Source organism: Hippopotamus amphibius, chromosome 7 (assembly GCF_030028045.1).
Source record: "Hippopotamus amphibius kiboko isolate mHipAmp2 chromosome 7, mHipAmp2.hap2, whole genome shotgun sequence".
NCBI classification, from domain to species: Eukaryota; Metazoa; Chordata; class Mammalia; order Artiodactyla; family Hippopotamidae; genus Hippopotamus; species Hippopotamus amphibius.
The window spans coordinates 87,817,035-87,837,506 of record NC_080192.1 but is presented as its reverse complement, the minus strand read 5'-3'; the positions used below and the strand labels follow the sequence as shown (position 1 = coordinate 87,837,506).

The window sequence follows — 20,472 nt, the reverse complement described above, 5'->3', positions numbered from 1 at the left end:
GACTATACACTCATACATTGCTTAATTTTTGCCCATAATAGATTGTTTGTTAAAGGCAGAAAACATAAGAAATACTGAAAAAATAAAACTATATAAAGACCATAAAAATAATTATAATTTTGCAAATAAGTCTGAAATATGATCTTAAATAAACTTGTAGTTGCATTCATTGATCAGATTCCTTATAATGTACATAAAAATATTCTTAGTCTTTTAAAAACTGATATTTAAAAAGAGAAAATGTATTTAATTCAATTTGATTTTGTATTTATTAGGATTTAAGGTTAGTCATGTTGATATTTATTTTTGAGAAATACCTGTACTTACTAGCATGAAATAGCTTTTCTTATTTTATTTACAAACACAATTTGAAATTTAAAAAAAATTGGTTTTCAATTTTCAAAATTGAAAATTTCAAACAACAGGTCACATAAGGAGATGTGGATCTAATGTCTACCCCCAAATTTTACAGATAAGGAAATCAAGATCCTAGAGCAGTTAAGCAATTCAACTAAGAATACAGTTTTAGTTAGTGGCAGAGTCAGCGTAAACACTCAAGTATCCTGATTATTTGGCCAGAATTCTTTGCACCACAGCATAAGATATCTGTCCCTTCTAGCACTATGGGTCATATTATAGCTCCTCAAATGATTTTTTTTTTACATGCACAAAAAGAATCTGGTCAACTCTAGCTATTAAAAGGTTGCCATGTCTGACTGAGAAATTCACAAATATAATGGTTCTTTACATTTTCCTCCACCTTCAATAAATTTGGCTTTCACCAGCTAATGTCTGAAAACATCTTTGGATAATTTTCAGTGGAGAAACAATAAATCAGGGATGTCAGTGGCTGAGAGGGGAGAGCTTTTCCAATTTTCATAAACAAAAACTTCAGTGACAGCCGCTTCCAGGTTTTGGATGTAATTTTCCCAACTGATGTCTTCACTGTGGTGTGCCTTGGCTGTCTTCCACTCACTAGCCAATCTTGAGGGAAACATGATTTATGTTGACGCCACATCAATGTGAAGATCGGATCAAGTAAAGTAGAACTCTGTAGCCTAACTGGGGAAAGCTGGAAGCAAGTCACCATTCACATGGGGATAAGGCAAAGACAGGGTCCATCTATAAAAGTACTACTGCCCTGCTTCTGGTTTAAATTGGCAACTGATTTGTAGCTAAAGACACAGCCTCAAGACAGTTCCCACTGTAATGGCTATAAAAACTCTGAAAAAAGTAAAAACTTTTAACAATGTTAAAATCTAAAATGAATGGTTAAAACTATTGCCAAAATTCAGAAGGATTTTCAAACTAACAAGACTAGAGCAGAACTGAGGATCACAATCCAGGGCTCACACAGAACAGACCTACCAGTCTTTTCCACTCCTACCCTTGGCTCAGAAACCAGGCTCTATAACAGTGTTTCCCAACACTGGGCAAATTTTCTGCAAATACAGATTCCTTGGCTCCCTTTCTAGAGATCCTGATTCTAGAGGTCTGGTGTGGGGGATGGGGGGAAGGGAATGTTATCCAGAAGTGAATATTTTTCTTTTATAAAGCACTTTAAATGAATCTGTGACCTCCCAGGTTTGAAAACTACTGGTCTACACCAATTACAAAAATTGGGTGGATATTGGGTGGATAAATCTGTTGCATATTTGATGCTTTTTTTTAAACATAATTTAAAAATTTTGAAATAGACTCATGAAAAGTTTAAAAAATAATACAAAGGGTTCCCATAAACCTCTCAACAAGCTTCCCCCAATGATAACACCTAATATAACCAGAATACATTGTCAAAACCAGGAAACTGACTCTGGTATGATACCATGGATGCAGGCGTAGACCTTATTTGGATTTCACCAGTTTTTACACATATTCTTGTGTATGTGTGTTTTATATGCACTTGTATGTGTGTATGCTGTATACAGCTGCATAAAAATTTATCACATGTAGACTTGTGTAAAGAATGCAAAACTGTTCCATCACCATTAAGGAACTCCTTTGTTTTACTTCTTACTAGTCAAAACTTCCCCTATGCCCAACCCTAACCTCTGGCAGCCACTGATTTGTTCTCCATGACCATAACTTTGTCACTTAGAGAATGTCATATAAATGGAATTATACAGTATATAACCCTTTGGATTGGCTTTTATTTTTTACTTAGCATAATGCACTCAAGAGCCATCCTACCTTTTACATATAAATCAATAGATCAGTTCTTTTTACTGTCAAGTAATACTCCATTGTACAGATGTGTCACGGATTGTTTATCCATTCATTCTTTGGATTATATACTGGAAGTGCATTTCCAGTTTTTGGTTATTACAAATAAAGCTGCTATGAACATTCATGTACAGGTTTTTTTTTGTAAACATGTTTTCACTTCTTTAGGACAAATGCCCAGGAGGGTGATTGCTGGTTTATATGGTAAGTATATATTTAATTTTACAAGAAACTGCTTGGCTATTTTCCAGAGTGACGGTACCATTTTACACTCCCACCAGTAACGTATACATGAGAGATCTAATGGTGCCGCATTCTCACCAGCAGTTCATTTACCAGTTGCTGCTTTCTGAAGTGCACAGAGCTGGATATCCTTTGTTCTCAGCCCCTACCTTGTACTTATGCTTTTATAACATGACAGAAGGCGGTAGGACTTGAGTGATGCAAAGCATTATGGAGTTACAACATGGGTACAGACTAAAGATCCCAGTAAGAGGCCATATTGGGGCAACAGAGTTTTCATTCATCTTCTGGTTAATGTCAGAGAAAGAAACAATGCAGGTATAGGCTTATGATAAACCATTCATATGGTATTTGATGAATAATTGCTAATGGTGAGGTACCTGCATAGGAATTGTGTATGTCAATGTGCTCTCCAGCTATGGATCTGAGATGAGGCTAATCACACTTAAGAAAAGTGTAAACAGGTGTCTTGTTTTTAAAACTGAAAGTCTAGTATTTGAGCTTTTGGCCTAGAAATGACTTATGGTGATGTGCCCAATGAATCAACATTTTTTTTCCCCTCTAGATTTCCAACACATGCTACTGTGCTGACTCCTAACTTAGATACAAGAGCATGAACTTTCTTTCCTGATATTTCTTGGGATACTGTATGGCAAACAAACCCAAGTAAATAGAACCATAGTGAACGACATATTCTATCTGTTGATATACAGGATGCATCTAAATACTCCTTCCATGATGAATAATCAGGAAAAAAAAATGATGGAAAAATACTCTAGGATCACAGAAGGGACTATCATTCTGAAAGTTGAAGAGAAAAGGCATATTTTTAAAATAGATTTAATATAGAAACCAGAGAGAAATTAAAAATAAAAACTAACTTGCATTCTTAATACAATGCAAGGAAACAGAATTCCGCAACAAAAGTAGTCATGATAAGGGAGATAGTGCAAACAATGCAAAAAAAAATGCAATAGTAGAATTTCAATAAGTATTAAAGGTAGTAATGATCATAACTTCAGCAACTTAAATAATAGATATGAAGGATAAGCCTGAATAACTTTCATAAGTGTTGAGATGAAAAAAAAAAGACAAATAGAAAGAGAAAATGATTTGTATGGGGAGACAAGAGCTAAGAATTGAATGAACAATTATTTATTGTTTACTCCCAAAGTTAGCATCATAGTCATTCTCTTCTCCTGTCCTCAATTTGACTCTTCACCATAGAAACAGACCACTGAGAATCTGTTAACAATTGCTGTCTAGAATTTTGACCAATGTGGCTCTAATTTCAAGGCATTCAGAATGAGGAAGGCACATGTTGAGCATAGGCAATAATCACCTGCGTCTGACCTTCTTTCCTCAGAAACTTGGGTGTGTTCTTCTGCTGCTAACCAGATTTTCTTCTTCTTTCACACATTTATGCACTAATCCAAAATCTAATATACTATATTCTCCAGAGAGTATTTACATGTTTACTACAATGGTAGACCTGAACAATCGTGCTTCATCAATAACTCAATAACAATGTTCAGTGAAATTAAATGCAGTTGCACTTCAATTTCTTCAAGTAAAAATCAATATATTAACTCCTAACATGTTAATCAATTTTAATACTACAACTTATACTTTCCTTTAAATTGTATTTGCTTGACTTTTTGTCTTTTATTTGTCTTTTAACATGTCAGAGTTACTTTTGGATATCTGGCTATTTTTAAAAAGCCAATCTGAGCCTTTTAGTAGGGACATTTAATCTATTTACCTCATAATGAGTATGTTTGGTCTTATATTATCTGTTTTTGTGCTTTCTGCTTTGTTTTCTTGTTTGTTGTTTCATTTGCTACATACAAATTTTCTTTGATTAGTTTTTGCTAATGATTTAGAATGTATACAGTCCCAATTAAATTTTTTAAATATAAACATAATTATCAGTGTCAAGAATAAAAGAGAATTTATTAACCCTACTCTTCTTCTCCCAAATGATTGATATTATTAGGGATTTCAGGCCCGGTTTCTTATTTTAAAGTATTTTTAAGTATTTACATACAAAAATATCTTAAATATTAAAAAGTCTCAATATTTATTCAGACTTCATGTTTAAAAATACTTTAATGCTCCCTACCAGTCTTTTTATACAATTACATCCTCTTACTTAAAAAATAAAACACATTTCTATTGATCAAAAACATGAACAACTTAATTATCATTATAGAGAATTTTTTTCCCTCTTAAGTTTGCAAAGATTTTCACTTTCTTGTGTTTAATACTGTAAAGCAGGAGGTGGCAAACCTTTTTTGTAAAGGGTCAGATAGTAAATGTTTTAGATTTTGTGGGCCACATATTTATTCTCTGTATCAAGTCCTCAGTTCTGCCACTGCAGTGTGAAAGCAGCCACAGACAGCAGGCAAATGAGTGAGTATGGCTACATTCCCATAAAACTTTATTTCTAGAAACAGGCAGTGGGCTACAGATTGCCAACTCTTGTTACAGAGAAAAGGTGTGGCACCAGTCTAGTTGAGTTCAACCTTTCTCTAATATTAGATGACAGTACATGAAATGAGAGGCACAGCTCTACGTTCTCCACTCTCCTATTTCTCTTATAAATCTAGTAGATATTCAGTCATTATTTACTGTGATTTTTTTAAAACTAAAACTACAGCTTCAATGAGTATTTTGAAGCCAGATGACCAAATATGCTCTTTTCAAAGCACATAATCTCTGAGAATCTGCTTAATTTCTTTTGACATCCTCATTCTATCAGTAGAAAACTTGATTTTGCTGTAAAATAAAAGCCAGCCTAAGAGCTTGTCCCATGTCCCATTCTGATGACAGTAGAAACATTAGGGCTTCACTTTAGGGTGAATCTTAAAGGTTCTGTGATTCTGTACAAGTATGACAAACCCAGACTGGTATACAGAATGAAGAGTAATAACCTCAATCTTGTCTGCTTCCTGAACTTGACTGGAAAAGGAATACAGAAAGATCTGCACGCATCTTATAGTATAATGATATGGATGAAGCTTTCAATGATTCTAATGGGTGGGGTTTTCATTTTCACCAAATTGGAACTGTAAGAAAGAAATTGGAATTGAAATTATATCAGCAGATGTATGTCTTCCAGATGGTAAGAGGAGAAAGCAGGAGAGATAAGGAGTCAGTTACCAGGAAAGTAGAGCTTTGGGACTCCTAATAAATTCAGACAAAGATGCAGCATAGTCTAGTGGGACCAGTGTTCACTGCAACCAGAGGCACAGCCAGGACAAGTCCACAAACCTCTGAGTTTCAAAATACCATTTAAAATAAGTACAAGGAAACTCTTTTGATTTTCAGAGCAGATATCCTTGGTTTGCCTCTTTTTTCATCTCTCCTAAATTTACTGCAGATTTGCCAGAATAACATCCTTATTAGGTGTTTATACTTATGTGTATATTTCTCTCTATATGTTTATATCTACCTATCCATCTATTTACATATTCAAGGAGATGTCTAGGACCTATATTATAAAAATGTAATCCTCTAATCCATCTCTAATAACCAAAAAAAAAAAAAAAAAAAAAGAGTAAGATTAGAATGAGGGACTGGATACAAAGGCTTGCAAACAAAAAACAAAACTCATTTTTATATGAAATATCTGTAAAAATACCTGAAATTGAGGCTCTCAAAACCACAGAGACATAAAAAAACTACACTAAAAATTCAAAGAATGCCTTAAGCCACAATGTTTGAGACAGAGCACAGATTCTAGGAGAGGCTAATAAAGTTGGGGAGAATTGAACCTTGAGAAGAAAGGATGAGAGGAAAATTGCCTAAGTGTATGTACCTGTTTATATATATACACTGGTATGTATGTCCATTTCCAATTGTGATCCAAAATTAATGCAATAATAGTTCTGAATGGCTTGTGAGCTCAATCAAGGCCAGAATAATAAGAAACAGGTTTCAAGAAAAGGGTTGAAAATACTGGAAAAAAGTTACCATGAGACTGCAGAATCTCTTTTCTCAAAGACAGTGAAAACCAGTCCCTCCCACCTAATAAACTGTCACCCTAATTTCCTAAGATGGGTAAACTTCAGTATGACCTAGAGAGAAAGAGATTTCCTTGCTTTATTACTCAAGAGGCCCCTTCCTTACCAAAACTGATCTGATTTGCTTTCTTGTTTCATACGTACATCTTCCAGTGGTAACAGTGTTCCAATGGTAACTGCCTGGTTACTGTCTGGTTCATTACAGATGATCATTACAGGTGATAACTTTCTGCAGAAGAAAAATAAGCCTAGTTTTCAACATTGTATTGATCTAGTTGGAAGTGAAGATGTTTCATCATCTATATAAGTTTCTGTATTACTTCTCAGACACATGTGCCTCAGTCTGTCTTCTATCCAACCTTTTAGATCTAGAGGAAAGAGGAAGACACGAGGAATATTTGGTTTCAAGGTTCTGTCAGGTGATTTGCTAAATCAATCCCTAGTTTGAATCCTGGTCCTAAGTGTGAATTCAGCTGACTACAAATTGGTGTAGATCTTAAATCTATGTCTACAGGTGAAATTTTTTGTTTTCATTAGAAACAACTGTATATTTGCTATCCTGTGTCTGGACGTGTCAGCAGGTAGGTTATTGGTACCTCCTTAAACCCGGACTAGAAAAAACAAGTAGAACGTGGGAAAAGTGAGGGGATTCTGTGATTAGGTTCCAAAGATTGACTTCTGTCTTGCCATCAAACTCTCTCTTACCCATCCACTTGCTTGCTCTCATGAAGCAAGCTGCCATGTTGTGAGATGCTCTAGGGAGAGGCCCATGTGACAAGGCACTAAAGGTCTGAGGCCAACAGCTCTTGAGGAACTGAGGTCTCAGTCCAACAACCTATAAGGAAATGGATCCTCTAACAACCAACTACTAAGTAAGCAAGGGAGTAAATCTTTCCCAATAGAGTTTTGAAATGACTGCAGTTCTGTGGGAGACCCTGAGCCAGAGAACCTAGCTAAGCCACACTCACTCCTGACCCCCAGAAACTGTAAGACAAAAAATGTGTTATTTTATGCCACTAAGTTTGGAGTAATTTGTCATGCAGCAGAAGATAACTAATAGAAATGATTAATGGGCAAATTAAAATTGTCCATTAAGTCTAAGGAGTGTTCTCTATTGTCAAGGAGCACCACAGTAAGTGTTCATTAAAACAGCAAGAACCAGAACAGGGCTTAAAGAACTACTTCCTCAATCTTAGGGGTCTCAGGCTAGATGACTGAAAAAGGAAAGATGTGAAGTTTGCATCTTCCTAGGGTTTTCAAAAAGAGAAAAGATGACTCTGTCCTGAGTTCTTGAAGCATCTGCTTACCCTATAATTAGACCAGATGACATTTTGAAGTCACTTCTAGTATATTTATTTTAAAAGATTAGATGACTGAAAACAAAACAAATTAAGAAGGGAAAACAGATTTACAGTATATATATATATTTTTTAGAATATAGCAAAGATATTGTATAAAGGAGAAGGTAGAAGTTAAATCTTTACAAGGGGTCTTTGTAATAAGAATTAGGCTTTATAATTTCTCTGTAAAATAAATACAAAGATACGTTCTTCATCTTAAAGATGAAGAACTGAAGAATTAGAGTAGTTACTGGTTTGTCCAAGGGTTCACAGAAAGAGAATCATAACAGAATCCTAAACATGTATGTCTCAATTTTACATATTAAATAAAAATATATTAAATACAAATTTTTTTTCAGAAAAAAAATGAGTACGTACTACTGAAGTGCTGAATATAAGATTATATTCATTCTGGCAGTTTCTAATATAAAACAGGAAGTTTCTAATGTAACATTGTTTGAACTAGCTGAAATGATACCTTGATACGCTTGGGGGAGAATAAACATGCGTCTTTCAGATTTTTCCAGTGGAAAAGCTTTCTGAGTTGCCAAAACCATAAGTCAAATTTCCTTGGCCTTCCTAATAGCAATATCACTGTTCTTTTTATAGCACACATGGACAGGGAAGAAGGGGAGTTCAAGAGAATCCCCTAAATATTTTAAGATAACTCATTCCGTATTTATTGAGGGCCTCTTATATGTATAGCATACATTTAAATAGTAGATGAGAGCAGAGCAGACAGATGAAAATATCATGATTTATTATGATTATTTACCTATTTTGTCTGCTCACAAAAAGTGTTCTAGGTATTTCATGATAAAAGATACATGTACAATAATGCTTTGAAAATGGAAATAGAAAAGACATGATCATATGACGATTCTTCAGGTATTTAAAGAATGTGACTATCAAGGAGGAGAGAAGAGTAAAACATCTCAAGAGACTTTAACTAGGTGTAGTGGGATGAAATTAGGCAAAGGAAAATGCAGGATAAACAGAATGTTTTTCTGACTTTTCCCAAGTTTCTACTTGTGAACTAAATTCCCTGAGGAAGATGTTTTGCCATCATGCGAAAGACTGTTCTCTTGTACTATTCTACAGAGAATACACCTGCAGAAAGAAGAAAGACAAGGGATGAACAAAATTATTCTACAGAAATTTCCCACCTCTAAATTTATCCTCTATACTTAATTGCATTTTGAAAAAGTATGCAAGGAATATGTGAACACATTCTCAAGTTTAAAGAAGGATGTCAAGTAAAGGTTGAAATTCTCCCTTTTCTCTCATCTTCAAGATGAAAGGATAATTTAAGTGTTAATGTATATAAATATGTACAATATAAACAGATTTTTAGGTGTAGAAGAGATTTTACTGAAAGTATTGTTTGGTGACTTATCTTTTTAAACTTGGTATGTCTTGGAGATCTTTTCATGCCAGTATATATATGACTGCCTCAACCTTTTAAAGGGATGTATAATATCTCAACTAGGAATGGTTCACAATTTAACCATTCTTCAACTAATGGATATTTGTTCTAATTTCTCACTCTTACACAGAATACTTTAATGAATATTTTATATTTATATTCTTGGATACATGACAGTATCTCTTTAGCTTAGATTCTTAGAGGTAAAATTACTAGAGACCAAATGGAGGGTGTAATTTAAAATACTGATAGTTATTTTCAAAACTGTCCTCAAACATGCTGCACCAATTTATACCCTAATTTACAGCTTTGAAGTGTCAGTTTCTTCACTCCTTCTTGCAAACTTTTTTCCTAATCTGATAACTGAAAATGATATCTCATTATTATTTTAATCTCCATTAATAATGAAGGTAAGTATCTTCATTTGGGGGGAACTTTTAGTTCTTATTTGAAGAACTGCCTGTTGATTATCCTTTGATCGTTTTTTTACTGAGCTGTTAGCATTTTTTTCTTATTGAGTCCTCAGAGTTTTAAATATATTCTAGATATTAATCAGTTTCATGATAGATATTGCCATTATTCTCTCAGATTGTGACTGAACTTTGTTTACACTGTTTTCTACCATATTAAAGTCTTAAATCTTGTCAATCTTTTATTTTATGGCTTTAGATTTTTCATTTTAGTTAGAAAGTCTTTCTCACCTTGAGCATCTAAATATATTCTCCTATTTTTCTTAAATACCTTTTACGTTTAGGTCTTTAATACACTTGGGATTTATTTTTGGGAATGGTATGAAGCAGCGATCTAACTTAAGGTTTTCCCCAAAGAGACAGTGAGTTGTCTCAGCACCATTTACCAACATTTTTCTGACTGATTTTAGATTGCCCCTTTATCATAAATAAGTTAAATTCCCATGGACCTATTTTATTTCATTGTGCTAACTTTATTCTTGCACGAAATCATAACTTTTAATTTATAGCTTTATATGATGATGTGATATCAAGTGGTGAAAGTATTCCCTCAGTATACAAGCAGTAGTATAGTAGTTGAACAGGGGCTAGAATCAGACTACTGAAATCTCAGCTCTGTCATTTACTAGTTGGGTGACCTTGGGCAAGCTACTCAATCTCTCTGTACCTTTCTAGTAGGTGTGATCTGAAGAATGGTCATGTTAACAGTTCTTACACTTTATTACTAGTAGGATTAAATAAGGAAAGCTATGTAAAGTACTTAAATCAGTACCTAATACATAGTAAGAATTCAAATATGATAAGCTATTATTCAAAAATTTCCTGGCTATTCTTATACATTTTATCTTCCAGACAAGGTTGAGAATCAATCTATCAAGTTCCATAAAAAAATTCCACAGGGTCTTTGCTTAATATTCCACTGAATTCACTGGTTAGTTTCAAGCAGAAAATACTGACAGAAATGTTGACAAATTCCTAGATCTTCCAATCTAGGAACATGCTGTGTCTCTCCATTTATTCTTCTTTTTTGTCCTTCAGCAAAGTTTTATGATATTTTCCCTACACATGCTGTACGTTTCTAATTAGGTTTGTTCCTCAGGACTTTTATCGATTCTGTTCCCTCTATTGGTATTTTCCATTATATAGGAAAGCTATTTGTCTTAGTATATTAATTTTATGTCTGACCATCTTGCTGACCATTTTTATTAGCATATTATTTTTCAATCAATTCACTTGAATGTTTAGGCTGATGATGATACACTCTGTTAATAAGGATACCTCTGTTTCCTCCTTTCAAATATATATATATATATTTATATTTAGCCAAAATCACTGAGAAAAAAAACATCATTTCTCCCTGTGTTCTGGTTGAGTGACAGTAGTCATAGGGTAATAGATACTTCACTAGAACTTCTGCTCCACTTAAATACTGCATGGCTCAAAAAAACCCCACACAAACATTAGGAAACAATAGTGCTACTATATTCTAGGTATTCTTCTAAGTGTTTTAAATATATTAATTCATTTAATCCTCACAACAACCCATGAGGGGTAACTGGAATTAGTCTCCCCAAATAGCATTTTCATAGAAAGGAGATTCTGACAGTTTTCCCTTTAAGAAACTTTGTAATCTGTTAATTATATCTAAACACCCCCACCTAAGGTGAGTTAAGCAAGTTGCCACTTGTCCTCTAACCCCAAAGCTCCTTAATTTCCAAGTAAGCAAGCCTAATCAGTTTGAGCTCTAGAATCTCATCACTCTTAATCCGAACAAAAACAAGGCCCATAAGAATTTACTTTGACAGCCACATGGACTAAGAGGAGCTAAGGTAAAACCCTTAAAACTCGTCACTATTAAATATATCTCTCAAGGTCATATATAACCCAACTCTGACTTATTGCCAAGGAAGTCAGGTGTTAGAAAAATTAGGCTGGATTTCTGGCTCTGCACTCTTTAAAAAAATATTTTAAATATATCTTTCCAGACCTTTTAAAGTGATATCATAGATAACTGTGTTATGACCTATTTTCTGTCTTAACAATATACTGTGACCAATTTGAATGTAAATAAAAGTAGATTTAAAAAAAATCATTTTTAACAAGTGCATTACATTCTGTGATTTGAATTTACCATTTTATGAAAGCATAGCAATTACTATGTACTAGGCACTGTTCTAAGTACTTTATAAATATCAACTCAACACTCATTACATCTGAGATATGTACCATGCCATATAGTATATATGTATCATAATTTATTTAATCAGATTGAAGGAATCAAATTTTGATTCAATAATTTAATCCAAACTTGGATTAAATAAATCAAATCTTAATTTAACTGAATTGTTCCAAATGTTTGTCATTATAAACAATGCTGTGACAAACTTCTTGGTACATACAGCTTTGTGCAGTTGTGTGAATATTTCCTTAGTCTCAGTTAAATGGGTGCCTTTTCAATGGATTGAGATTAGTGGCATAGAGAGAACAGGGAGGAGAGACATGAAATTAGAAAGGCACAAAGTATGCCTGGGAAACCACAACTGCAGAAAAGGGAAAAAATAAACAGTTAATGAACATTTACTATTTACCAGACACTAAGCGTACATACATTGACATGTTCAATCCTCATAAGAACTATTTGCAGTAAGGTACAATGACCTTTTCATGAATGAGGAAATTGAAGAAGAAAGAGGTCAGTCATTTGAGAAGATTACACAGCCAGTAAGTAGTTGAGGTTCTGCAATTATCAGCTAAATTATGTTAAACAAGTTGCTTAATCTCTTTGGCCACATTTTAGTTCAGCTGTAAAACATGACTCAAAAGAGTAACATGGAGATACAAATTAAGGTAATGTGTATAAATTATAAACTAAATACTAGAAATGAATCAACATTTTAAATGATTAAAAAAGGACTGAGCCCAATCTCTCTAAGAAGGTCACAATCTTAAAGTGGAACAGCATTTATACTTAACCACTCTGTAAGATGTATGCCATTATAAAGTTTCAGGTGATTTCACCTTAGGGAAAGGTATATAAACTGGACTACATGCAACAAAAGGACCACTAAACGGTAATATGTTTGGGTGGGAGGAAACCTCGAAGTCATTCATGCAATCTTCCATCAGTGAGGAATTCTTCACATAGCATTCTTAAAAATGGCCATCTGGCTCCTGCATTTTTATAGTGAGGACTTCTCAATGATGGGAATGTTAACAATGCCCTATTTGCCCTTCCTCAGCTTCCCACTAAAACTCTCATGAAACTATAGTACATGATGACATGTTTCAACCTGATTTGAAACTAAGAAACTTATTTGTCAGGATTCAGGAAGAATTCACAATATTCAAAGCATAGATAAGGCCATAAAGCATGGACAAGGACATTTCAGGACTATGATTCCCAGAATATGCCCCTCCAAAATATGCCACTTTAGTATTATTTAGGATTATTTTGAGCTGAAGGTAAATGAGAAATAGCTTACACAGGAAGAACACTCTGCCCTCCCACTTTCAGCCTAAGAGCAGGGCATAAATTTTCCTTTGTAAAGATGACATAAATTTCCATTTGTAAAGGTGTCCTATACCCAGAAGAGCAGATAAGATGCCAGATGAGTCTGCATAACAAACCTTACTAAACAACCCCTAACTGTCATACATTTCCCAATCACTGTCCCGCAACTCACCTCCCCTAGAATCCCAAATTCCCTTTCCTTTATCTAGTCACTTCTCCACAATTTATCACCCTTCGTTAAAATGGTATATAAGACACTGAATCTAGCTGCTTCTTTGGGTTTTCAATTCTTTTCTGTGAAGCCTCCATGTATATAAAAATATTAAAATTTAATGCCTTTTCTCCTGTTAGTCTGTCTTTTGTCAGTTTAATTTATAGCCCCCCCAAAAAGAACCTAAAGTTATAGAATAAAAGTATTTCCTCTTCTACACCAGGAATAAAACACAGTTTGAGGTTGAAATAGCAAAGGGGTACGGCTGTACCTCTGAGTGAAAAGTTGTCAACAAGAAGGAGATGAGCCTGGAAAACCCATGAGAGTAGTGTATTCTGTAGGTTACTGATTCCTGCTCCTCCCCCAATTTTTATGGCAAAAGGATAACTGCAGATTGCTTCCCTATATAAAAATAATCAAGCAGTTAATCAAATGGGTCTAGGTGATACTTCCATCAATTATTCCTCAAACTTGAGATTATATGTATATATACATGTGTGTATATATATATATATAACAGCATTAATGTAGATTGGTGCCTCTTAAACTTTAATATGTATATCAATCATCTGAGTATCTTGTTTAAAGGCAGATTCTGATTTAGTAAGGCATGAGACTCTACATTTCTAACAATGCCTGGATGAGAAGTGTGCAGACCACGTTTTGGTAATTACGTGACAACCTGTTCACAAGCAAATAATATATCCAAAGAGACCCTTTTTTTCAGAGTTAGTTACACAGTCTTAAGGAAAAGGAAGACAAGAAACAGGGAAGACATGGTAAAATTCTGTAACTTAAAAGAATATACATGGAGTTTATAACAAAAAAAAGTAAACTATAGAAATAAACTTTAGCATGGAAGAAAATTTTAATGTTTTCAATAGATTTCAAGGAATGATAAATTCTCTGTGGGAAAGAGTTGAAAAATAAAAATACAGAACAAAACAGAAAGAGTGCTGGTTTCATGGAATTTTAAAATGAGGTAGATGATAAAAGAGATGGTAAAGAAATAAAGATGCAAGTAAAACTACAACCTGCCCTACAAAGTGAACTGTAGAATCAATATTGAAAATAAAAAAACCCAATAGATATAACCATTTGGTTGGAGATGCTTCCTCTGAAAGCAGAGGAAAGGAGAGAAAGAAGAACATAATAGTGAATACAAAGTTTTTATGACATACAGATTATTCAAATCTATGAAGATGAAAAGAGCAAAGAAAATAATAAAATAGAAAACAAAAGTTGAGCAGTGCCAAGACCTAAGCATACAGAGTGGAAAGAGTCACCATATAACTAGCAAACTTAATGAAAAGAGATCAATACCTGATTATATATCCTAGGGAATTTATTAAACTTCAACGATAAGGAAATAAGCTTATAAATATGTGGGCAGCAAAAGAGGTAAATTGCCAAGTAACAAAAATCAGGCTGGCAACAAAGCAATGCCCAAGAGGAAAAAAAGGATATGACCCAAGAAATTTATACTCTTGAGGTTGTTATTTCCATGTGACACTAAAGAAGAGAGATTTTCAAGTATATAAGGACTTACAAAATCTACTTCAATATACTCCTGAAAATATTACCCAAAGACACCCACTAGTCTACCAAGAATTCATGGACAGAAAAATGATGTTGTCATTATGGTCTGTGTTCTGGTAATGAACACAGAAATCAGCCAAACATATTAAATCTAAAAATTGTTATAACTATAAAACAGGACACAGATGCCAACACTATTTCCTGAAAGGACTCCCATCCCTAATTCAGGTTAGATGTGTACTGCGTGCCCTGTCATTTCCTTTTATAGCATTTGTCATATTGTATTGTCATCCTGTTTAAACTTTCTAGCTCTCTCACTAAGCTGTTGTCACTTACCTAACCCTCCTCTCCTCCAGATTTCTTACTGATAATATATTTTATATATTTGTATACTATGATATGTATGCAACTGTATACAAGTATCAACAGCAAAAGCAAGGTTGAGGGAAAAGATTAGAAGGAAAATCATGCTTATTAACTCATATGGGAGAGGAGTAGGAATAAACAGGTAATGTCTCACACGAATAAGAAAATAAAAGGCAGTTTGGTAAAACTAAAAACTAGTAGAAGCAAAAGTATAACACATATCTTGTTTATCAGAGAAAATAAAAACACTGAAAACATAGTAGGCCAAAGAGCAAAAGAGAGAAAACAAACAAAAAAGCAAGAAAATATAAAAATATTAATATTAAACAAGATAACAAAAGCTAGTCATTCATGTATTTTCCTTCCACTAGGGAAAGGACTACAAAGACATAGTCACTGCCTCTTCAGCCAGGAAGTTTTATTTGTGATTCAGGTTCAAAACTGAGTATTGGGCAAGGGTGGGGGTGGAAGGTAGTTCCGAACAATCATTTGAGGGAGATATTTATGATAAAATGTGTAGTGGAAATATAAGGTTCAGTAACCAAGAAAGTGATCGTTTATCTCCAAATTTAAAATATCTAGATTAAAATAAAATACAAAAACAAAGAATAAAGTACCTACCATACCTCTAGAACAGTTATGCTTCATTTCATCATGAGCGAGGAGTAGATCTCATTCCCTTCATTTGCCATAACACACCTCGAGCTCTAGACTACTGCTTCCGAGAGATACAAAAAGAGATAAATCCAGCTGACCCAAACTAAGACAAATTAGGTAACTTCTCTCTTTTTTTTTATGTAGTAAATTAAAACAAACAAACAAACACATACCTTTCGATGTTAGGTGATGATCTGTTTGTTGCCTACCACCTACCTCTAGTCTGTCAGTGCAGGGCTCTCAAAAGTCACGCTAAACTAAATAGACTGGAGTAGATGGAGTGAACTTTGCATAGCAGAAAGTCAACTTGAAGATGAACCCTCTAATACAAAATCCTTTGTGTGATATGAAAAGGTTAGTCAGCTCTGCACTTGACAGGACCCTCACTTTTGGTCATATCAGGTCTATTATTATTAACCATGTTTACCCCAAATGGGAAACTACTGTTTGGGAACCTGACAACTTTTAAGTTGCAAGGGCCCCTAGACACCAAGGAACAAATTCAGTAAGACTGGGGCTAGGTTATCTGGGTCAATATTAGGCACCTGAGATTGAGAACAAGGTTTCTTAAGAAAAGTTATGTGTTCAGAGGCACCTGGTAGGGACTCTGGGAGCAGATGCACCATACATTTTTTTCTTTCAATGAATTCAATGTGTGCATACATCTAAAGGATGAAGGAGTTTCTGAAAGGTACAGTAAATCAGAATAACTACATATCACAAACATTGACTGTTTATCATAGGAGAAGGAGTGTGGTAAGCACTTACAAAAAGTTTCCCTCTAATGTATTCCACCAAATTCCTTGTCTGCTCTAATAAATAGCAAGTTTCAATGTATTATTATGCTCTAAATTTTTAGGAAAGTAATCTCTACTGATTCTTCAAATTAATTTAGCTTTGTTAGAACTCTGAACACCAGCTGATTAGATTCAAACTATCTCAAGAAGCCAGTGAAATAAAAAGATTATAATTTTAGGGCTCAGAAATCTGTTCTAATTTATATATGTGACTGGGGCCTCCTGTCTTGTTCTTCTATTCCAAAAGGGGGAGCAAGCAGCATGGTCCCAGCGACCTAAAAATTCGGAATACATTTTTCCTCTTGGAAAGAGCAGGCCCAGTTGAAGGAAAGGAGGACCTTTTCCTACCCTGAATAGGCTGACAAATATTAAGACATATCCCAAGATACATTCATACATATTGCCCACTTAAAAACACATTTACAGAAAAGGGCATAAATAATTCATAGATCAGAATTGAAAAGAAAATGTATACCTTTAAAATCCAATATCCTCATTTCACAGTTAACAGAACTGAGTCTAAGAGACATAAATGATGTGTTTCCTATCTTTACTATTAAAAAATACATTTTATATAATTATATCTTTATGGATGTGCCATTTTCTGATGTTTTAAATATTACTTTGTTGTACATTTTATATGTATTATTCCCCTCACATGCACTAACATAGTCCACAATTTTGTGATTTTAATTACAATATTCAATTTTGATTAATATACAACAGTTTAACTCTTCTCAACTGTTAGATATTTATACTGTTTCTCATTTTTCTTTATTAAAGATAGTGATGGTGCAGCTACAAATATCTTATGTAGTACTTCTCTTTTACCCACTTTGGATAATTTTATGAAAATAAAGAGTATTTTTAGGTCAAAAGTAGTGGTCATTTTATGATCTTCATTGTATACTGCTAAACTCCTCTCCAAAAAGACTGGCAATTTACTCAATTATGTTTAAGCCTACCTCTCCAAAAATCCTAGTCTTCTCTTGTAACTGGTGGTGAGTTTCCATATGCTCTCATCTCTATAATTCTGGGAAAATGTGGTAATGGTTCCTAATTTCTAGTCATGAATTTCTAGATAATGCTATTAAAACTGAATTCTATTTTATTTAAGATATTTGCATCTATGTTTATAAACGAGATTCCTCTCATGTCGCTTTTGTAAGGTGCTCACTTTAGCACACATTTTAGGATCAGGACCATATTTAAAGTATCTCACATAATAAACTAAGGAACCTCCTAGTTTGTTTCCCCCAGTCTGTCAAGGCCTCCTTCAATTCCTCCACATTGTAATTAGAACAACCTTTTAAAAACTCAAGTCTCATTACATCCCTTTCTTAAAATCTTCAATGGTCTCCCATTACTTCTATGCTATAGTCCAAAAGCCTAACTTGGTCTACATGGTTCTGGAACATCTGGCCATGTATGTCTCATTCTCTCTTACTTTGGGGGCTTCAAATGCATGCACCATGGGACTGCCACTCCCTCTCACAGCTAAATTTTACTGAGCTAGTCTTAAATGTCACTGAACTCTACCACTAAGTTAAAGTTCCTTCACTATCCAGCTCACCTTATTTAAAATTACTTATTGAGTGTCTGATCTCTCTGATAAACTGGAGAAAACTCTGTAAGAGCAAAGACCCTTTTTTCAGGTGAGCAGTACACAGGCACTCTTTACTTCAGGAATTTAAGTACTTGATACTGTATAAACTGTCTCCCTACTAGAATATAAACCAAAGATAAGGACCAGTTCTTACATATTTCTTCCACCCAAAGTTTAGCACAGAATCTTACATTCAATTAAGAGTTCAATGGATTTATATCAACACGTAATATAAAGAGCAAATGTAGTAAAGTCTGTGTCTGGTAAATACTCCTTAATATTTTAACATAAAACATTATAAATATGTTTATACAATAGAATATAAACTAGAAGAGGCAATCATACATCACAAAAACACAGCCATTTGGGTGTCTAGAGTCCATTGTTGAAAATTCATCGGAAGTGCTGAGTTAAAATAGTCGACTCATTTGAAAGACTCATAAAATTAAATAAGTCCTTTAAATACTTTGAAGTGAAGAAATCTCCACTGCAGAGACTTCAAAGAAGGAAAACCCAGCAAAGATCACAACACCTAAATATTTTCTGCTTTTTCCACTTGCTTCATTAAGTCCAAATAATCCTAAAGTCTCCAGGAAACGTCCATGTGTCCACTGGTATATGCCCAACTAGAACTATCAACCCCAAACACTACCTTCTTTCCACAACAGTTCATCATCTCTTTAAACATCTAATCCCTAGATTCTCATATTTTAAGGCATTATTCACTTTCAAACTCAACTCTCATTTAATGTAGATACAGTGAAAGCCTAAACAAAGAGATCTAAGAAAGGTAGAAGACAGACAGCTATGGAATAAATAAGTAATGGGATGGCTATGGAACAAGGAACACACTAAAGTAACAAGGAACACACTAAAGTAAAACAACATTTCTAACTGATCAACTTCTACTACTGAAAGCACATCTGTACAGTGAGAATAAATAGCTATAGTATCTACCTCACAGAGGTATTATAAGAAATAAATGAGTTAATGCACATGAAATGCTTAGTGCCTGGCACTATTATCATGTTATTTTTAAATTTCTTATCAGGCAGCTGGAAGTTAAGGCTTTAAGTAAATAAAAACCTGCGCCAGCATTCTGGGCCAAGAAGAGACCTGCTAGTTTACTCATGGCCAATGACAGTCTGTATATACGTACATTTCTAGGAAAGTTCCTAATATCCCAACATTATTACTTTCCCCATCCTAATAGGAAGTTCTTCATAACATCCAAAATTATTTTAGTTAAAAACTTTTGTCTACTTCTTTTATTTTTTATTAGTAGGAAAAGAAAGGTGTTTTCTGTTATTTAAATGAAGACGAAGACTAAATGTATAAGTACGTAAATCAAATTGCTTTCATTGTCATGAAAAAAAAATAATTTCTACCAACACAAAATGATGGCAAATCTGATAGAAAGAAAAGTAATAGAAACCTTAGGAAATAAGTCATCTCAAGCAGAATCATGGGGAATCAAAGGATAACCTTACATTATAGACTGAATGTTTTATGCCCAATGCCAATTCATCCTAATCCCTGACATGATGGTATTTGGAAAGGGGGCCTCTGGGAAACAATTAGGTCACGACGGTGGAGCCCTCATTAAACGGGATTAGTACCCTTATAAAGGAGACACCAGACAGCTTCTTCATGTCTTCTGCCATCTGAGGACACAGCAAGAAGACGACCATCTATGAATTAGAAAGCAGGCTCTCACCAGACACCAAATCTACCAATGCCTTGATACTGGATTTCCCAGCCTTCAGAACTGTAAGAAATAAATGTTTGTTGTTTAAGCAATCCAGTCTGTGATATTTTTGTTATGGCAGCCCTAACAGACCGAGAGTCCCTCTGACCAAGAGGTGATATTGCTTTCTACAGCAACACAAAACTGCCCTAAAGTTTTCCTGTTTTCATTTTTCTCTATTTCTGTGATTGATCCTAAATGGCCACCTAATGATTTTTACAGGAGAAAACAGGGACAAAAACCAAGTAGATGGGAGAGAGAACTTGGAAGGAGGAGAAAATGATTTGGCTACTATAGGGGATTCATTTGGC

The 20,472-nt window shown here is 34.2% G+C and overlaps 1 protein-coding gene across 13 annotated transcripts in view; it reads right to left on the bottom strand.

Annotated features, from left to right (window-relative positions):
• EXOC6B (exocyst complex component 6B) overlaps positions 1-20,472 on the bottom strand; it is a 648,544-nt gene that overhangs the window by 110,412 nt on the left and 517,660 nt on the right. For 2 of the 13 annotated variants that reach the window (XM_057743621.1, XM_057743625.1), the window contains one exon: positions 6,676-6,720. The exons of 10 other annotated variants lie outside the window; for them this stretch is intronic. In XM_057743621.1, the coding sequence (XP_057599604.1) occupies positions 6,691-6,720 (30 nt within the window). In that variant the 3' untranslated portion in view covers positions 6,676-6,690. Of the gene's footprint in view, positions 1-6,675; positions 6,721-6,752; positions 6,860-20,472 lie in introns of those variants that run through there. One more of the 13 variants, XM_057743623.1, reaches the window with a different exon arrangement.